Source organism: Trematomus bernacchii, unplaced genomic scaffold (assembly GCF_902827165.1).
Source record: "Trematomus bernacchii unplaced genomic scaffold, fTreBer1.1, whole genome shotgun sequence".
Classification (NCBI taxonomy): domain Eukaryota; kingdom Metazoa; phylum Chordata; class Actinopteri; order Perciformes; family Nototheniidae; genus Trematomus; species Trematomus bernacchii.
In genome coordinates this window covers 16,083-34,704 of record NW_022987720.1, presented here as the reverse complement: position 1 = coordinate 34,704, position 18,622 = coordinate 16,083, and the positions used below count along the sequence as shown (strand labels likewise).

Below are 18,622 nucleotides of genomic sequence, written 5' to 3'. Positions count from 1 at the left end.
GCCCTATCCTGGATTTAAGGGCTCTGAACAAATACCTCGCTTGCCTCGCTCATTTCCGGCCACGCAAATATGCTCTCTTCAGATCATGTCTGCGGTTGCTGGGGCTCATGGCGTCAGCCATCCTGGTCGTACCACTGGGCCGCTTACACATGAGGGATTTTCAGCGCTGGGTAGCTGCCCTCAGACTGGACCCCGTGCGTCATGGCGCACAGAGTGATGGTCACTGTGGAATGCGTAATGGCACTGCCCACTGGCTGCACCCGGCTTTCCTAGTACGGGGCGTGCCTATGGGTACTGTCCTATCGCGGAAAGTGGTCACCACAGACGCATGTCTGACGGGCTGGGGAGGTATATACGAAGGTCGACCTGTGAGGGGTCTCTGGAGCAGAGATCTCCAACGGTCACATATAAACTATCTGGAGCTTTTAGCGGTGTTTCTCACCCTAAAACGCTTTCTGCCTTTTCTCAAAGGACATCATGTCCTCGTGAGGACAGACAACACGACCACAATATCGTATATAAACCGTCAAGGGGGTTTGCGTTCTCTCCAGTTACACATGCTGGCACGCAAGCTGATACTATGGAGCTGCGGCCGTCTCCTTTCTCTGAGAGCAACGCACGTACCGGGGGTGATGAACCTCGGAGCGGATCTGTTGTCCAGAGGTGCACCACTATATGCAGATTGGACTCTGCATCCAATAATTGTGAGTCAGTTGTGGATACGTTACGGCCGAGCCGCGGTGGATCTGTTCGCGTCAGAAGAAAATGCTCAGTGTCAGCTGTTCTTTTCAATGCGCTGTCTAGACGCACCGTTAGGCGTGGACGCCCCTGGCTCTAATACCTCCGACTCTGGCCAGAGTGAGAGAGCATCGCCACACGCTGATCCTGATAGCTCCGCACTGGCCGGCAATGTATTGGCTGGCGGAGATATATCAGCTGCTGTGCGGGAAGCCGACATACTGTCTCAGGCGGGGGGGGGCGATTTTTCACCCACAACCGGAACGCTTGGCACTATGGGCCTGGCCGTGAGTGGTATAATTTGAGTACAGTGGGGCTTCCTCAGAAGGTGATAAACACTATTCAGAGTGCAAGGGCTTCCTCCACCAGGTCTCTTTATGACTGTAAGTGGAGGGTGTTTGAGGAGTAGTGCCTCCAAAAGGGACACGTCTCTTTTCAATGTCCTGTCGGTGTGATTTTGTCATTTCTGCAGGACTAGATTGATAAACACAGAGCTTTCTCTACGATTAAAGTGTACCTGGCTGCTATTGCTGCATGCCATGTGGGTTTTGAGGGAAAGACGGCTAGCCAACATCCCTTGGTCTGCCGTTTTATGAAAGGGGCTCGCAGGCTCCCTTATGGGACTTGGCAGTGGTTTTAGATGGGCTCACTCGACCTCCATTTGAACCCCTGGAAGAAGTTGACATGAAACACCTGTCACTGAAGACAGTGTTGTTGCTGGCTCTGGCATCCGCCAAGCGAGTCAGCGACATTCATGCGCTCTCTGTACATCCTTCATGCATTCAGTTTGCCCCGGGGCAAGCAAGAGTGTTGCTGAAGCCTAACCCTGCTTTTGTGCCCAAGGTGGTTGGCTCATGCACCCCCATTGACCTTGTGGCATTTTCTTCACCGTTAGGTTCTTCTGAAGAACAGCGGCCGAATTTGCTGTGTCCAGTTCGTGCCTTGCACATGGACAGGTCTAAAGAGTCTCATGCAGTGACCAACTCTTTGTATCCTGGGCTAACCCTCATAAGGGCAAGCCCGTTACCAGGCAACGACTCTCCCACTGGATTGTGGAAGCGATAGCTCTGGCTTATACGAGTCAGGGTTTGCAGGCACCAACGGGCCTGCGTGCTCATTCTACTCGTGGCCTGGCTACGGGCTTTGTTTAAGGGTGTTTCCATCCAGGACATTTGTGCGGCAGCAAGCTGGTCTTCACCGCTCACTTTTGTCCGTTTTTACAGATTGGATGTCTCTGCTCCAAGTGTGGCCCATGCAGTGCTGGGCCCCGTGTTGGGACAGAGTTCTACCTGTTGAGTACTGATTTTTGGTGATTTTCATGTCTAGCACTACGGGAGTCTCAATATCCCATAGTGAGACATTGAACGAAGTGTTATGAATGAGAACTATAGGTTACTAGCGTAACCCCAGTTCTCAGAGTAACATGAAGTGAGATGTCTCACCAGACAGCCCTTCTTGCTGAGGCGAAGCGAGAAGAGGTGCTTATTTTGAATGACGCTCCGTCGTAGCGCAAGCTACTTAAAGGGTGGGTGGATTCCCTGACGTGGTCGTCAAGATCACCAGCCAATCAGGATTGGCGTAATGAGATTGATGCTTCTGAGGCATACCCCATAGTGAGACATCTCACTTCATGTTACTCTGAGAACTGGGGTTACGCTAGTAACCTATAGTTTCTCCCCACAGAAAAAACACAATGCCTGGGGCGGGTTGCCGTTTGTTGACGTGAATCCCATCAAAGCATACGCCTCCTGATATTGACGGCATTTTGTTGGCTCAATTTTGGCTTTCTTTTTTTCTCCATTGTCCACGTTCCCTGCTGTAGTGCTGCTACGTTTTTAACCACGATTCCATTTCAATGTCTATTTGTTATGTAAGGGATAATGTGCAGCGAGGCGGTCATTATGGGTAAAAGAACACCCGACAGGCAGATCAGGATCCCGACGCGAAGCGGAGGGATCTTGATCAGCATGAAGGGTGTTATTTTACCCATAATGACCAAGTCGCTGCACATTATCCCGCTTATTACATGGCCACATTCTCAACAAAGTAACGATATGACTCCCAATATTAATTGAAATGCTTTATGGATTTAGAAAATGATTTTATTGTTGTATGTATTGATTTAAATTGACATGCATCCGGTAAGAAAAATAGTCCGTTGTTACCGTTTGAAAAACGTAGCAACGGCAGGAAGGCGGAGCTTTTTGATTACAGATTTGAAAACATCGTTGCTTGCTTTAAAAGTAGCACAATTCATTATGTCAAAGCTTGGAAAGTATCTAGATATCCCTGCCCTAATGCCAAAGTAACTGGCAACTGAATATGTTTTGCCGTTTGATGTCTACTGTATGTCTGGACCGCTGCGTAAAAAGGAGGGTTTCTGCCCATTACTTCTCCGCTGTTTTCTTGTCGCTCTTGTCTTGTCAGTTCGAAAAGCAAACTGCAGCCAAACTGTATACAGTTCAATCGAATGGACTTCTTTGTGCAGATGTGAGCGTCCTTAACAACGGTCAATAAATCCTTGACAGCGGTCTGTCTGTTCTGGATTAACAACGTGTCACGTGTTCTGAATTGACCAATCAGAATTGAGTATTCAACTAAGCCATGTAATAAAATCTAATATTGCAACTGGCTTCCCGCTCGGCGTGGTTCCGGTCTAGAGCCTGATTTAGCTCTGGTTTCCCCTCGGTCACAAACCGGGTTAACCTGTTAAGCCCGAGAGACCCCGGTACCGGGGCACTGCCGCAACATCTTGCAGGAAACAGTGTCTGAGGGCATGTTCATTTAATAAAACTATGAATATTTTATATCCATGTAACGGGAAGAAACTCATTAAACTGATAATATTTTTTTTTTTTTCAAAAGAAAACCCACAATGCTGAGCCTCTGAATTAGCAACGAGCGAAAAATGCTAACACCTTACTGCACCAAAAATCACTCACAAAACCTTATTATTTATCTCTTCTCCACATCCATGACATCGTTTCACATCGTGAGGTGACACAGAATCGATGGACACCCACATTATCACTGAATTATACAAAATGGCGACGTTATAAGCAAAAACGGACATCAAAACAGGTGACGCTAGGTAGCTAAAAATGCTAACATTTTTACCTTGGCTCTGTAGTCTCTCCAAAGTGGTCTTCAATGACATTAAAACGATAAAAACGCTGCTGAAGTTAATCCATAGGTTAATCCAATGTGTCTGTGTCCCTTTGAAATGATTTCTGAGAATCCATAAGCATTAAAACTGCTTTTCCGTTTCCAGATGTCAAAGCTAGAGATACTGTAGGTTCACTCTGATGCTAAATTACATGCGCGAAGCCCCCACCTCTTCTCTTCACAATGAGTGTGTGTGGGGGACTCCCCCTTCGATTCTATTGGCTCTTACGGTCAGAAAGAGGTGTCAACCATCAAAATCGAGCAAGGGAAGCCAGAGATATGGAAAATCCACCCAAATGACCCCAGAAGTGGTTTATTTTTGCTAAATCTCTCTAAAAAGGTCAAATGTCACTGTTTTGCATCAATCTTGATACAGGGTACTTATTATATATTGTACTTTGGATTCCTAAAGCTTTTAGTCTACCTTACCATCATCCAAGGGTAGTTTTCACTATAAGTAAAAAATAATTTTTGGACGGACACTATAATTTACAGTTTTTTACTATGTAAAATCTGAATTTTCTTTAAAATAAAAAACATCTATATTGATTCCGACTTTTCTACATCCAACTCACAGGTTTATCATTACTTTGAGAAAAAAGATTATTAATTTAACCCTTTTAGAAGGGAAGATATTTGTTCTGGGAATGTCATTTTCGAGCCTGAGACCTGAAAAACAGGCTCAGGGCTTAACAGGTTAAAGGAGAATGTGGGGCAGCAGCTGCTGACCAGAAAAGCCGGTCAGGGGCAGTAGGGTGGAATGGTGTTGTTGGACGACAGTGCGCGTATACATCAGGGCTCCACCCACTGTACCCTTGGGCCCGTTCTCATGTCATCAAATGTCCCTCCTCGACTCCTCGGTCCTCCGGTAGTGAAATGAATTTTAGCGCGCCATGTTGAAGGACATCTCATTTCTCGAAATGCACATCGAGGACCGAGCATCGAGCGTCGAGGAGGCTCTCTGGAGGAGCTATAACCGAGGATACACTGATGGGTCCTCCGCGGTCCTCCACGGCTCCTCCGTGGATGCATTTCCGGGAACAGACTAAGTCTCGAGGATAGGAGTCGAGGAGGGGAGTCGAGGAGGGACATTTGATGACATGAGAACGGACCATAGAGTCCAGTAGAGGGCGGAGCCTGTGAGAGATATAACGGGGGGTTACGTATTGTAACCCTAGTTATATAAGCACAGGCGGAGCCCTCTACTCAGGGCAATGTCAGTCCTATTCCGCTCGCTGAAGAGAGATATAGGATGATAGTCAGGAGGCGAGGCCTCCTTTTATACGGTGTGATGCTCGCGCATTCAGGTAGGCCCGCCCTGGGCCGGCTACGTCTATAGAAGTCTCAGTGGGAGAATGCACGCAGGATAAGGTAGTACCCATAGAGTCCAGTAGAGGGCTCCGCCTGTGCTTATATAACTAGGGTTACAATACGTAACCCCCCGTTTTGAGTACTTGCATCCACTTTTGGACTATGTATTAATATATTTAATTATCTGCAGCACTATTTAGGTATTATATCCACATAGCTATTATTATTATTAATCAAAAACCTTAATGTGTAAATATATTTGATTTTGTCCACATAGCCCAGCCCTAATCCATTCTAGTAAGTTTCATCATTTTGTGTTTGTGTGAAATTGTTTCTGTTGTTTTCAGGACGGGCAGTATGAGTTGAACAGCCAGCCAACCGGCCTCTGCGTGATCATAAACAACGCACATTTTTTGGATGGTGACGTGAGAGATGGAACCGATATAGATGCGGGTATGTTACCGAGTTGACAGATTAATATTATCATCCCGGTTTTGCCTGTTGAAGCCTAACTAGGTTTTATTTCCCTGCAGAAAGCTTGGCAAAGGTGTTCAGCTGGCTGGGGTTCAGAGTGCTGATGTGTAAAGACCAAACCAAGGACCAGATGGTGCGAGCGCTGGTATGCTTTGCTTCTCAGTGCGACCTTTCTCAGCTGCAGGAGCTCAATGTCAAGGAATGGACTCGCAAGGCAAGGCAAGGCAAGGCAAGTTTATTTATATAGCACTTTTCTGTACGTGACAATTCAAAGTGCTTTACAAAACAAATTAAAATACTTTTTATGAATAAATACAGTAAAAACACATTATATAATGGCATTTTACAACAGGCATTACAAAGCAAAGATAATAAAATAATAAAAATAAACACCACAGGTATACAATACATGTTTAAAAGGCAGCGGATTCACCGATCTTCGAGAGGCTCCTCAGCATGGCGATGCCTTCATCTGCTGTGTTCTCAGTCATGGAAACAAGGGCAACGTATCGGGGATTGATGGGCAGCTCCTCCCTATCGAACAAATAAGGAAAACCTTCATGGCAACTCAATCTCCCCTCACTGACAAGCCCAAAGTGTTCCTGGTCCAGGCCTGCCAGGGACCTGGGGTGTTATTAAAAGATCTGCTGGCTGATGACTCTCACTCGACATCCATCCCTCAGGAAGCAGATTTTCTTTTTCATTATGCCACTGTTGAAGGTCATAATGCTTTAAGAAGCCCAACGAAGGGGAGCGGGTTCATCCAATCTGTCTGTAAGCAGCTAAAAGTGGGCTGTGAAAGGTAAATGTCTAACTCAACATTAATTATATAGTTATTGAAATATCCGAAAGATTTTGTAGATCTAAATCTGATGATAAAATCGTTAACATGTATATTTTACCCTTGACTTAATGTGACCATCATGTGATAACATGTTTTTCTACCCCTCATATTTTTTTAGCAATGAAGAAATTGAAGTCATACTCCGCCGCGTGAACAATGAAGTAGCCGGGAAAGATTGTCCAGTAAAGCAGATGCCCGAAATTAGGCATACCCTGAGGAAGGGTCTTGTGTTGACTCCACATCCCAACTCAGGTAGGGTTATTTTTTTTAAATGCATTCTATCTTTTGTATTATTCTTAATCTCTCTATTTTTCTAATCATCACTTTGAATAATTGTATTTTATATTGTCACAGATTTTGGTTGCAGAATAAATCTGTCTTTATACCCAAAGAATGATGATCACTGGTTGGTCCATGTTTTGGTAACGGGGGGTAGGGGGGGTGCACATAAGATTTCTCAAGTTATTATTTTTCACTGGAACTTTGGAGCCCTAAATGCCGGACTCTGGTGACATTTGCACACCTAAAAATAGGATAATAATGATAAACAATATTTTTACTCCATCCTCAACACAAGTATGCATAAAAGTGTTCATAAAGTCACCTATAAAACAAAAATCTATTTACTATTATGTCTTAGGTAAATAAATTCAAACATGACCAGTAGCCTACAAAACTAGTACATTTATATGAAAAAAACAAAAACGTTAAGTAACTGAGTGATGAGTTGAAAATCAATTACCGTTATTTTTAAAGTTTCCTGGACACATGGAGGATTTTAGAACGGATCCAACCAACACATGGATGAATAGGCGGTCGCCTAGGGCGCCAGATCTGGGGGGGAAAAAAACCTTTTTTACTGTTGCCGCTCATCCTAATTTTCGGCCTTGATGCAACAATATTCATAATTAAGTAAATGTAACACCCTTTTCACCCCGGTTACACTTTTCATTTGCCCTGTACGATGGGCACATTTTTACTGCAACTGATTCTAAAGTTTTGTTTCCCAAAGTGTATGTTATGTGTGATGAAGATATACTTAATACTTTATATAAACTGCCGTTACAGTATGTGCATCGCCGCAGGATTTCCGCCCCGTGTAGAATGTGTTTTCAGGATCAATAAAGGAAATCCAACATTCAGAGTTAATTTATAAATAGACTGACTAAATCCTGTGTCTACAGGGGCTGCTTACAAATAGGGAAACTAGTGTGTACAAACAAAGATTGGGGTGCAATACAGTTTTATTTCTATTTGAAAAAATAAAACTACAAGGTGACGCCCATTGGAAACAGTAAAGATCATTTTCTTAGCCTATTCAATTCATAATATAAATTATTTAAAGGAAAATTGCAAATGTATATTCTTCATAAAGATCATGTCAAACAAGTAGCCTTCCATATTCCTCGGGTCCTTCAGGTAGCTCTCACTGTCGACAAGGTTGGGGTCCCCTGCTCTAGTGACTGAACAAAATGTGTTGAAACTGCTAGAAGTGAGTCGTCATATTATTATTATTCACTGAAAATAAGTGTAAATGTCAAGTTTCAATGCATTTGTAATAAGGGTGAATTTTTATTTAGGAGCATTTGGGTGAAATACGATTACAAAGGGTTTAATACAAGAAGAAATGTAGGCGAATTATCACAGATGAGTGATGGGGGGGGGGGTTGAATCTGTTTTGTTTCCCTACAGGTGAAATCATGACAGATTTACTGGAGAAAATAAAGGGGGAACACCAGGATGTTGCTAAAGTTCTGCAAGGTAAGTGGCCATTTTGAAGAAGTGACTATTTAAAATAAACCATTAGCATAGTTATAACTAAAATGTGAGATTTAATAGAGGCTACATAGAAACTAGGCTTTAATTAAGTCATTCAATATTTCTGTAATATAACATTTTTGTTTCAGAAGCCCGTTAAACAGCCCCCCCCCCACAAGGGTATGTACAACCTTTTAACATCCCTTTCACTTTCACATTTGGCACATACTTGCTATTTTGGTACGGTGAAAAGCCCTGGAAATGCTTGTCACTGAACTTTGAGTTTAGAGTATGTCATCCCAGACTTTGGCCTACTGGGTAAAGGGTAAACATCTGTCCACCTTAGCAGACATATGTGCTCAGTTAATCAAATCTATGTGGTTTATTTTTTTGCCAGTAATTGAATTATGCTATTTCCTTGACATTGTCTTTGACACACGGAAATACCCTATCCATGGTTGGTCTAATGTATAAGTAGAACACTTTGAGCTTATAACCCAAAATGAATGTCCCTTTTGGAGTTGATTTTGAAATGTTTCTTCTTCAAGAATTTTCTCATGTCAATGTTTGTTCATGTTTACAACAGCAGAGTTTTTTCTAATTCTACATAACTGGTAGAAAGTTTGGAATCATTTGTTTTATTGAAAAATCCCCAAAATTATAATTCAGACACAAATGTATTATTCATATTGAAATAGCAAAAGAAAAACAATTAAATGAGTACATCTTCTCCAAAGCTGATGGTCTCAAAGTTTGCCTGACAAGGGAGATAACTGTTTGTTACCACATTTCCCTCCAAAGACCCTTCGATTTTAAATTGTTTATCAGTTCAGAAGAGCGTATGTGACAGTCAAGTCATTTTTAGCCACAACTGGATGTTTGGGGAAATTGGTCCTCTTTGGGTCTACTGTGGTCAAATGAAATAGAGATAAACTGTGATTTGTTTGTTCATAGCATTTTCAGTTCATGTTCACTGATGATGTTATACTGAGTGCTAACCTGTAAGACTAAGCATATATTTCTGTTGTGAGAAACAGTGTTAGTTCTTCATGGAAAACATGACTTTTTTGCAAACATTTCATAAAAAAAAGAAGATCTGTGTGTAAAGCATACTCTCTCCAACCTTAGAGTAAAGTCATATAAAGTAGTCCTCTCAGCCATTTCACTGTGTCCAATCAAGCTTTAATGGAAGGAGATCACAAACTGTTGAATGATATTGTGAATGAACCTGACTAATTGATGTTGCTGTTTTTTCTCATCAGAAGAGCCCTCCAAGGTTGTGAATAAACGGAAAGGTGAGTCATAGTTGGATAGTTAGAAACTCAGATGTTCAAATTTGTTTTTACGATTGTTTTGGAACTGCATAGCAAAACACATCATTTTATTCTAGAGTAGGTTCTCTCAAGTTATGTTTGTGTATTAATCTCTTTGATATTAACATCCATTTTCATCCCAACAGCCAAATTGGTGTACCAGATGGTTGTTACCGGAACAACCTTTCGTGCACATGATCAGCTGACGGAGAAAGTGAAGAATGAATTAAAGGATCAGTTTGATCTTGTTCAAAGCAACAGCAACGACTACGACGTCACTATTGTCTTCTGCCCCATCGTTTCTCGCATGGGGCCAGATGTTGAGTCAGCCCTGAGAGATGTTAAAGGTAAGGGAACATTTGTTTTAGCCTGTTCATACTGAATGGAAAAATCCCTTGTATAATATTTTGTATTATATTTTGGTTCACACTAGTTTATATTTATTTTTTCACGATTTATAATTTTAGACATTCTTTTTACATTTTGAAAAAAACGAAATTCCATAGAAAATGCATGCGGGTCATTTTTTACCCACTTATGGAAGCTCGGGGTCGTAATACAAAAACTACAATTTCTTAAAATGTATAAAATATAAATTTAAAATTTGAATGGCATGATATCCAAAACATGTTTTTTGAGGAATAGCTGGAATATGAAATGATAAAAAATGTATTTACAAAGATACTCTAAGAAAACCACCTCACCGGGTCAAAAAAGACCCAATTATGCATCTAAGGGTTAAACAAATAAGCTACATGTTTTGATTATAATTTATAATTTCTTAGGATTGCTTTCCACACCAAACCTTACATTAGAGCTTTAATCTCTAATCTCTAACTCCCTAATTATGTCATTTATCCTCCTCTTTTTGTGTCCTCAGGCAATAAACCTGTCATTCTGGTTTTGATGCACCACGCATATGAGGCCAAGTTCATTCCAAATGTGCAACACGGAGCTAACGTTCAGCTGCAAGTCAACGTTTTCTTCCACGAGACGAAACATGGATTACTCAACTGTGGAGAAAATGGAGCTGTTGTTTGCGAGATAACAAAATATTTAAAAGAGATCCCCATTACAAATGCCCAGGTTGTGGCTGCTACAGTGACGGAGCTGGGGGGTGGCTGGGAGTGGCCATCCTGGCCAACCCGTTGGCCACACCAAACACCCTCACCACGGGGGCCCAAACAATTTTAGAACATTAAGAAAAAAATGTTTAAGTAACCTTTCATCATTCATCAATAATTAACATTAATATAACGTTATATTGATATTGTACTCACTAAACTTAAAATTCATTTAACTTATTTTCTTCCAAAAGTTAATTATCCAAAGCCTCTGTACACCCGCTTCTATTTACATGTAATGGTTTGGTCCCGCCTCCGTCTCCAAACAGCACTTTAAAGTTTCTAGCAGAGAGGAGAGCATGTTAGGAGCAGGGATGCTAGTACTTACGTGTGTACGATGTCTCAACGACTCACAAAGTCAGGCTTTCAAAAAGAAAAGAAAGGAGAGAAAGACAAGAGAGAGGGACTAAAGGGCGACAGTATGTCACCCAGTTTTTCAAGAGAAAAGGTGGGTGTGGTCAATGAGTGGTGGAAATTAGTCTGTTAGCTAAGCGTAGTCCATTTTAAATAATAATTTACTTTTTTTTACTTAAACATTTACTACCCAATAGCATTGTGAGGCTGAACAAAAGGACCTTTTTATTTTGACTATGTAAATGTAGTCTTTTAAAAAACAAAAACATTTACTGACTTTTTTGGATAGCTTGTAAATGTTGTAAAATTACAACCGGGGGCCTTACAGGGTTAAGGGCTATTGTTTATTGTTATTTACTTTAAGATGTTTATTCTTAACCAATAATTGAATTAAAAAACTGCTGCTGGACATTCTGGAAAATCTGACAAAATCAAGACGGGCGGGGGCTTCTTCGCCCAATTTCCATTTAATTTGTGTTCATGACCTTATTTAGCAGCTACTGTACCACACATGCTACTGTATCCAACTGCTGGTGAAGACTTCAGCTGATTGCCTATAGATGGGCCTTTTTCCTGTAAACTAAATGAATAACACGTGTATTATAGATTATTTTAACAATTTAACTTTAGATTTGGCAGTGTTGGTGCGAGCAACGATGATACACTATGTTTTCCTCAAGTAAAACAACAAAGTGTAATGGATCACTAACAACACAAGTCAAGCAGTCAAAATGTGATTTATCAGACAGTTTTGATTGTACTCTTCTACCATAATCTGAAAACTTAATTGTATTCTCCTTTTTGAGAAATGGAGCTCAGCGCAAGTTCAACCAGGAAGACCGTCTCTACTCATTCATGTATTTTTATTCCCATGTTATTACTCTCTCTCCTCAATAAGTGACCGGGGGCGTCACTCTTCAGCTTAACCAATCACTTCGCTCTATTCCCAAGAGCCTATCATAGCGCTCTGTCAAACCTTTTAAATCTGCTCTCCCCTCTGACAGCTCTCATTCCAGGTGAATCGGCGCAACCCTCCTCCACCCCCTTTTCACCTCCTGTCCCTCTGAATCTAGGGTCAAGCTAAACCACTCCTCTTCAGACCGACCCAACTATCCATTCACCACCACCAGTGTCTAGACCCCAGGGGGGTTTCATCGGATCGGTTCTACCTTCCCGAATGATACTTCCTGCACAACGGGGCCTAATCGCCAAAATTACCATTGCATTCATTTGTGCATCTGCGCAATAAATATGTATTATTACATCAAAACCGTCTCTCCTGATTGAAGAGAGGTTGGCTACTAATTTGTAGTCCAATTATTTATATCTCTGTGTAATATTTCTCCAGTTGCTACTGTGGTTTCTCTATATACTGTATTATGACATGAATGTAAAGGAAGTGATTAAAGACTGCAACAAAGCTTAGTCATTTGCCAAAAGATTACCTTTCGAATACATACATCCGCCAGAAATGTAATTATTGCTGCAAATATTAGAATAAAATGAGCAGCACAGTATATTTGGTTTTAATGCATGAATGTTAATTCTTGCTGCATATTAATAGCAGCAATAGCAATTAATTCTAAAGATTTGTTTCCCAGAGTTTATGTTATGTGTGATGACGATATACTTAATACTTTCTATAAACTGCCGTTACAGCAGGTGCAATCACTTTGTCTGAAGTCCTTTTTTAGATATAGTTTATATGACATACCATCATGAAGCTGGAACATGTATCTTTTTGACATAAATAGTTCAAGAATAGTGTTGACTCAAATGAATAATACACTCTGATAATTAAAAAAAACCTATAGGAATCTAACAAACGTTATGATACGGTTTTTGGATTAATTTACATTCTTTGTATCTTAAATGTAACCTCATTGTTGTGGCAGGGAAATTGAATCGCAATCAGTTTTAGAGGTAAGTTTTATTTAAACTATCGAAGCTTATTTAAGCTTTGATATATTTTATATGGATATTCACGTGGTTGGTGGTCAAATGCAGCCATCAAAACTGAGCATCCAATAATGTAAGTCACATGCAGAGGAGCAGTCATGAAATAAAAATGTCAAATAAATTCTTGGATTCTAAGGCTTTTGTTCATGAAATGAGAATTGTTTTATTTCTGTTGATGTAGCCTAATACATGCTCACAACTGAACATCCGATACTATCATCTTAGAGTTAAACACATACTGATATTTTGTGAGTAGTGTAAGGAAGACTCCAATGAAATCCCAGCTTCTTTAACTTGCAGTTGTTAGACCATCAACTAATAAAAAAACGTTTTTGTTATTCAAGTATATCTATATACAAGTCAACCAGGAGGAATACATTTGGGGTTTATTGAGCTACATCAACGCAAAGTGATAACAGCTTTATTGTCTTAAAAAAAAAAAGCTTATTCAATTGTGGTTTTAATATTTACCTTTCAAAGAATCTGATCTATTTTAAGTTTTAGATACAGAGACCATCAACTGCTTTTATTTCCTCACACTTTTACAATTTCGCTTGTCTCAAACAAAAACCTTTCCATTACCACACCATTGTTTTAGCCTCAAACAAACATGTTAAAGATGGTGAACTATGCCTGTGCAGTCTTCCTCTGAAGAGGATAATATAAAGCTAAACTTACCTTAACATGTTGTTTGTGTCTCTACCTCTGAGTTTAGCTGTACCAACCTGCAGGTGAACAGATTAGGCTACTGTAAAACGTTGAGTTGAACGAGATATCGACAGCTCAGCAAACAATGTGAACACAAATCACCACAGACTCAAAACTATTATGTTATTATTAGCGGTGGCGGTTCTAGACCAATTTTACAGGGGGAGGGGTGGTAGTTATTCTTTTGAGAGGGGCACAATAAACGCGGGTTAAAAAAGACAAAGACAGTTTAAAGTAATAATTGCGTAAAATAAATATGAAATTGGTATTTGTTCTGTACAGGTATTTATTACAGTAACTTTAAGTTACAGTTCTTTGTTTCAGTAGTACTTTTTTATATTTACAGTACTTGTTTAAGTTACTAAGTTACAATTAAATTAAATGACATAAACAGTATTTGCTGCAACACTGAATATAAGGCACTGAACAGTTGAATCTCTACTGTACATCCGGGTCTCTGCATCCCAGGCTGAGGGTTTCTCTTCTTTCAGATTACAGCAACAATATCCTGCGGTTTTGGGATTTTTAGTCTCTCAACGTCTAGGCTTGAATGTTACTTGAATTAAAAAGGGAACAGCCGCTGGTCAGAGATGACAAGTGTTATTTTTTTTCCTGCATGCACTGGCCCCTGTTGCCCCCCCAGCAAAACAGTATTTGTAAACTATGCTATTCATAAGCCCATAGCCTAAAGTATAAGAGGACACCTTTTTGATACTACATTTATTGGTTTCTTATTTTTTAAGGTCACACAATATGATAAATTAAAACACATCTTACCGATATTTCTTTTATCTTGTATTTATTTGTATTACATTTGAAATTGAAGTTATCCAAAAGTAACAAAGTAATCAGGTTACATTACTTTTATACTGTGATACTCAGATTTCTTTATATATTAAAGACTTGACTATGACTTTTTTTTTTTTTTACAGTTAACTAGTAATTGTAACGCATTACATTTTTAAAGTTATCCTTCCAACCCTAGCCACCACATAGCAAACAAAATTATCTCCTCTCTCTGTAGATATAGATGCCAGAACATTATAATACACTGAGGGCCGCATACAGAAAAACGTAGGAACGGCTGGGCCCCTCAGGTGAGGTATATTGCCTAATAAGTTAAGTTATAAATGTAGGTCAATTATGCTTGATACATGAATATGCTTTAAGAAAACAAACAGCATTCACAGATTTCCATAGGGTTTCATTTATGTTGTTATAAAAAAGGTTGGCAACTCATTTCTTAAAGTTCAACATAAGTCAAGCACAAGTTGGGGCCATATTTCATTATACTTTTAGAATTTGCTGATGACCATTTCAAAATGGACAATGGGCCGCAGTTGGCCCATTGGCCCCATAGTTTGGACAACTCTGCCATAGAGAGTAATGCGTAATAAATGTCAACAATGGGTTTCAGAGGGCGGGACTTCAGATGTGTCAATCACGCTGCTCCAGCGACCAATCACAGTTTGAGCCTCCTTGTAAGTAAACATCGTTTATCTTTAAATTTCACTTTCGGCTCAGCGCTGACGGAGGGTATTGTATGCGAAATACGAAGGTAGATTGGAAATACTTTCTAGAATATTCTATTGTTTTAGTTGATTGATTGACGGATAACGTTATCTACATCTTTTAATAATTTACCAAATAATTGAAATCAAGCACATATCGTGTGCTTCGATCACATCAGAGATTACTTTCGTTTTCCTCTCACAATCTTCGTCTTTCGAGTTGAGCTTGTCAACACTTCAGGTAGGTTTGTATCCAAATATTTCACAAGAAAAATAAGATATGACTTCAGTATTTACATTGGAATCCATGTGTTGAATCTGCCTGTCTGTTTTGTTTCCCTACAGGTGAAGTCATGTCAGATTTACTGGAGAAAATAAAGGAGCAACACCAGGATGTTGCTAAAGTTCTGCAAGGTAAGTGACCATTGTATAGAGGGTGACTATTGACAATAAACCATTAGCATAGTTATAGTACTATTTTTCAGTTTTAAAAGCACAAATAAATCAAACCGTGTTGTTTCAGACGCAGGTTTACGCAGCGACTCTGACATCCGGTCACTGACTGGAGCAGAACTGCATCAGCTGTTACCTGGAAAAGAGGACCTCAAACTGAGGAGGACCATCTTTGAAATGATACACAAACAGGTGAGCTGAACATTTAAACTGTGAAATGTAATTAGAGATGACATAGATAAGAACGAATCACTAAATAATTATTCAATATAATATTTTTTGTTTCAGAAGCCTGTTGGTCAGCTTCTAAGAGAAATGAAAAACTTCATCCCAAATGAAGATTTCAAGGGTATGTACAGCCTTTAACAATACTTACACTTTCACATTGGCACACACTTGCCATTTTGTTTTGTTTACAATGATAGGAAATATAAGTAATTGTTAATATTGCCATCCAACAACCTGATTTCTCTCTCAGCTGCTCTAACAGGCAACAGGGTGTTGGTTGATTACCTCTGTATCATGAAGGACATGCAGACCCATGTGAAGCATATCCAGAGTTTCCAAGAAGCTCACATTCGTTTTCTCGAAGAAAACATCCAAAATCAGCCGGACCCGGAATCAGCAACCATTCTAAAGGAGCCCCTCTGTGACGTCCCCCCTCAAGAAGCACATGGTGAATCTCACACTCTTCCACTTCAAATCTAATGATGTTTATTTGTGGCTCTTTGGCAATAGAGAGCAAACCACCTTTTAAAATAAATGAACATCCTTACAAACCAAACATATGCATTAAATAGTACTAGACGTTAGATTTTGACTGTCAAACGCATCTGTAATTTCATATTAAAAATTACATTTTCACTTACTACATTTTGTCTGGAGCTTTTGACCGGATACCACCACCTTATTTAGCTCACAACAAGACATAAGAGAGTTTGTTCATTTACTACAGCAGTCCCATTCATGTGTTTTATTTGGTTGAGTATGGCTAATATCTAACTGATATCTGGTATCACATTCATGCAGAGGTGACTGCAAACCTAAGTACTCACGTAGACTAAAAGTACAGTATGTCAAAATGTACTTAAGTAAATGAACTTAGTTACATTGCACCACTGCATACACGCTATTTGTTATATTCACTGTAGGTTTCTATTTTAACTCAAATTAAAGCTTTTTTTAGCATAGGTTTAACAAATATTTTAAGCTTCAAAATGATACCATATTATGATTATAAAATGGAAAATAAGTGTTTGGGACCTTTTGGGCAACAGCTCCATTAAATCAATTCTAAGCTTTTGTTGTGCTAAATCTACACAACTGTTCAAACTTTTGTTGTTTCCAAATAGTTTGCGGAAAAAACAAGACATCAGTGTGGAATATACATTTAAATCCATGTGTTAAATCTGCCTGTCTTTTCCACTGGACACTCGTCAGATTTACTGGAGAAAATAGGGAATCGAGAAAGGGATGCTGCTGATGTTCTGCAAAGTAAGAGACCATTTTTATGTTGGGCGAGGGTGACTATTGCAAATAAACAATAAACATAACAACAGGATTAGGTTTCAGTTTTAATCACAGGTAAATCCAACTCTGTTGTTTCAGAGGCAGATTTATGCAGCGACTCAGACATCCGGTCACTGACTCGAGAAAAAACTGCTCGAGCTGTTTCCTGGAACAAAGAACTTAAACTGAGAAGGAGGATCTTTGAAATTATACAAAATCAGGTGAGCTTTCAAACTAAAATGTGAGATTTAATAGAGGCTACATAGAAACTAGGTCTTAATTAAGTCATTCAATATTTCTGTAATATAACATTTTTGTTTCAGAAGCCCGTTAAACAGCTCCCCCCCACAGGGGTGAATAACGGCATCCCTTCCAAGGGTATGTACAACCTTTTAACATCCCTTTCACTTTCACATTTGGCACATACTTGCTATTTTGGTACGGTGAAAAGCCCTGGAAATGCTTGTCACTGAACTTTGAGTTTAGAGTATGTCATCCCAGACTTTGTCCTACTGGGTAAAGGGTAAACATCTGTCCACCTTAGCAAACATATGTGCTCAGTTAATCAAATTTATATATGGTTTATTTTGTTGTCAGTAATTTAATTATGCTATTTCCTTTTCCTTTATGCTAATCACAAGAAAAAATATATGACCTCCGTATTTACATCCATAATGTTGATGTCCGATTTGTTTCCCTACAGGTGAAGTCATGTCAGATTTACTGAAGAAAATAAAGGGGGAACACCGGGATGTTGCTAAAGTTCTGCAAGGTAAGTGGCCATTTTGAAGAAGTGAAAATTGAAAATAAACCATTAGCATAGTTATAGTACTATATTTCAGTTTTAAAAGCATAGATAAAACAAACCGTGTTGTTTCAGAGGCAGGTTTACGCAGCAACTCTGACATCCGGTCACTGACTGGAGCAGAACTGCATCAGCTGTTACCTGAAAATAAGGACCTCAAACTGAGGAGGACCATCTTTGAAATGATACACGAACAGGTGAGCTGAACATTTAAACTGTGAAGTGTAATTAGAGGTGACATAGATAAAAACGAATCACTAAATAATTATTCAATATAATATTTTTTGTTTCAGGAGCCTGTTGGTCAGCTTCTAAGAGAAATTAAAAGCTTCATCCCAAATGAAGATTTCTTTGTTATTTATTAAGTGGACCTATCATGCTATATTTGAATAATTAGTATAGGACCATACCTATATAAGGCATATTTATACTTTTTTTTTTTCAAAATACCAAACAGATCATGCATTTTAGCCATGCCTCATTTTGCTCAATTTGACATTTTTTAGCTCTGTTTTGCAAGGGCAGATTCTGTGAGAACAGCACCATCTACAGGCCTGGCATATGTACTACAGCGTCTCCAGCGCTTTCGAACGGCA

General features: G+C 39.6%; 1 protein-coding gene across 1 annotated transcript in view; it reads left to right on the top strand.

Moving 5' to 3' along the window:
• Positions 1-18,391, top strand: part of LOC117492692 — a 133,886-nt gene extending 115,495 nt beyond the window's left edge. The window contains exons 19-29 of the mRNA XM_034143086.1: positions 5,562-5,667; positions 8,225-8,293; positions 15,783-15,904; positions 16,001-16,061; positions 16,191-16,388; positions 17,141-17,206; positions 17,321-17,442; positions 17,545-17,599; positions 17,925-17,993; positions 18,102-18,223; positions 18,320-18,391. Of these exons, the coding sequence (XP_033998977.1) occupies positions 5,562-5,667; positions 8,225-8,293; positions 15,783-15,904; positions 16,001-16,061; positions 16,191-16,388; positions 17,141-17,206; positions 17,321-17,442; positions 17,545-17,599; positions 17,925-17,993; positions 18,102-18,223; positions 18,320-18,391 (1,062 nt within the window). The remainder of the gene's footprint in view (positions 1-5,561; positions 5,668-8,224; positions 8,294-15,782; positions 15,905-16,000; positions 16,062-16,190; positions 16,389-17,140; positions 17,207-17,320; positions 17,443-17,544; positions 17,600-17,924; positions 17,994-18,101; positions 18,224-18,319) is intronic.
• The last annotated feature ends 231 nt before the right edge of the window (positions 18,392-18,622 follow it).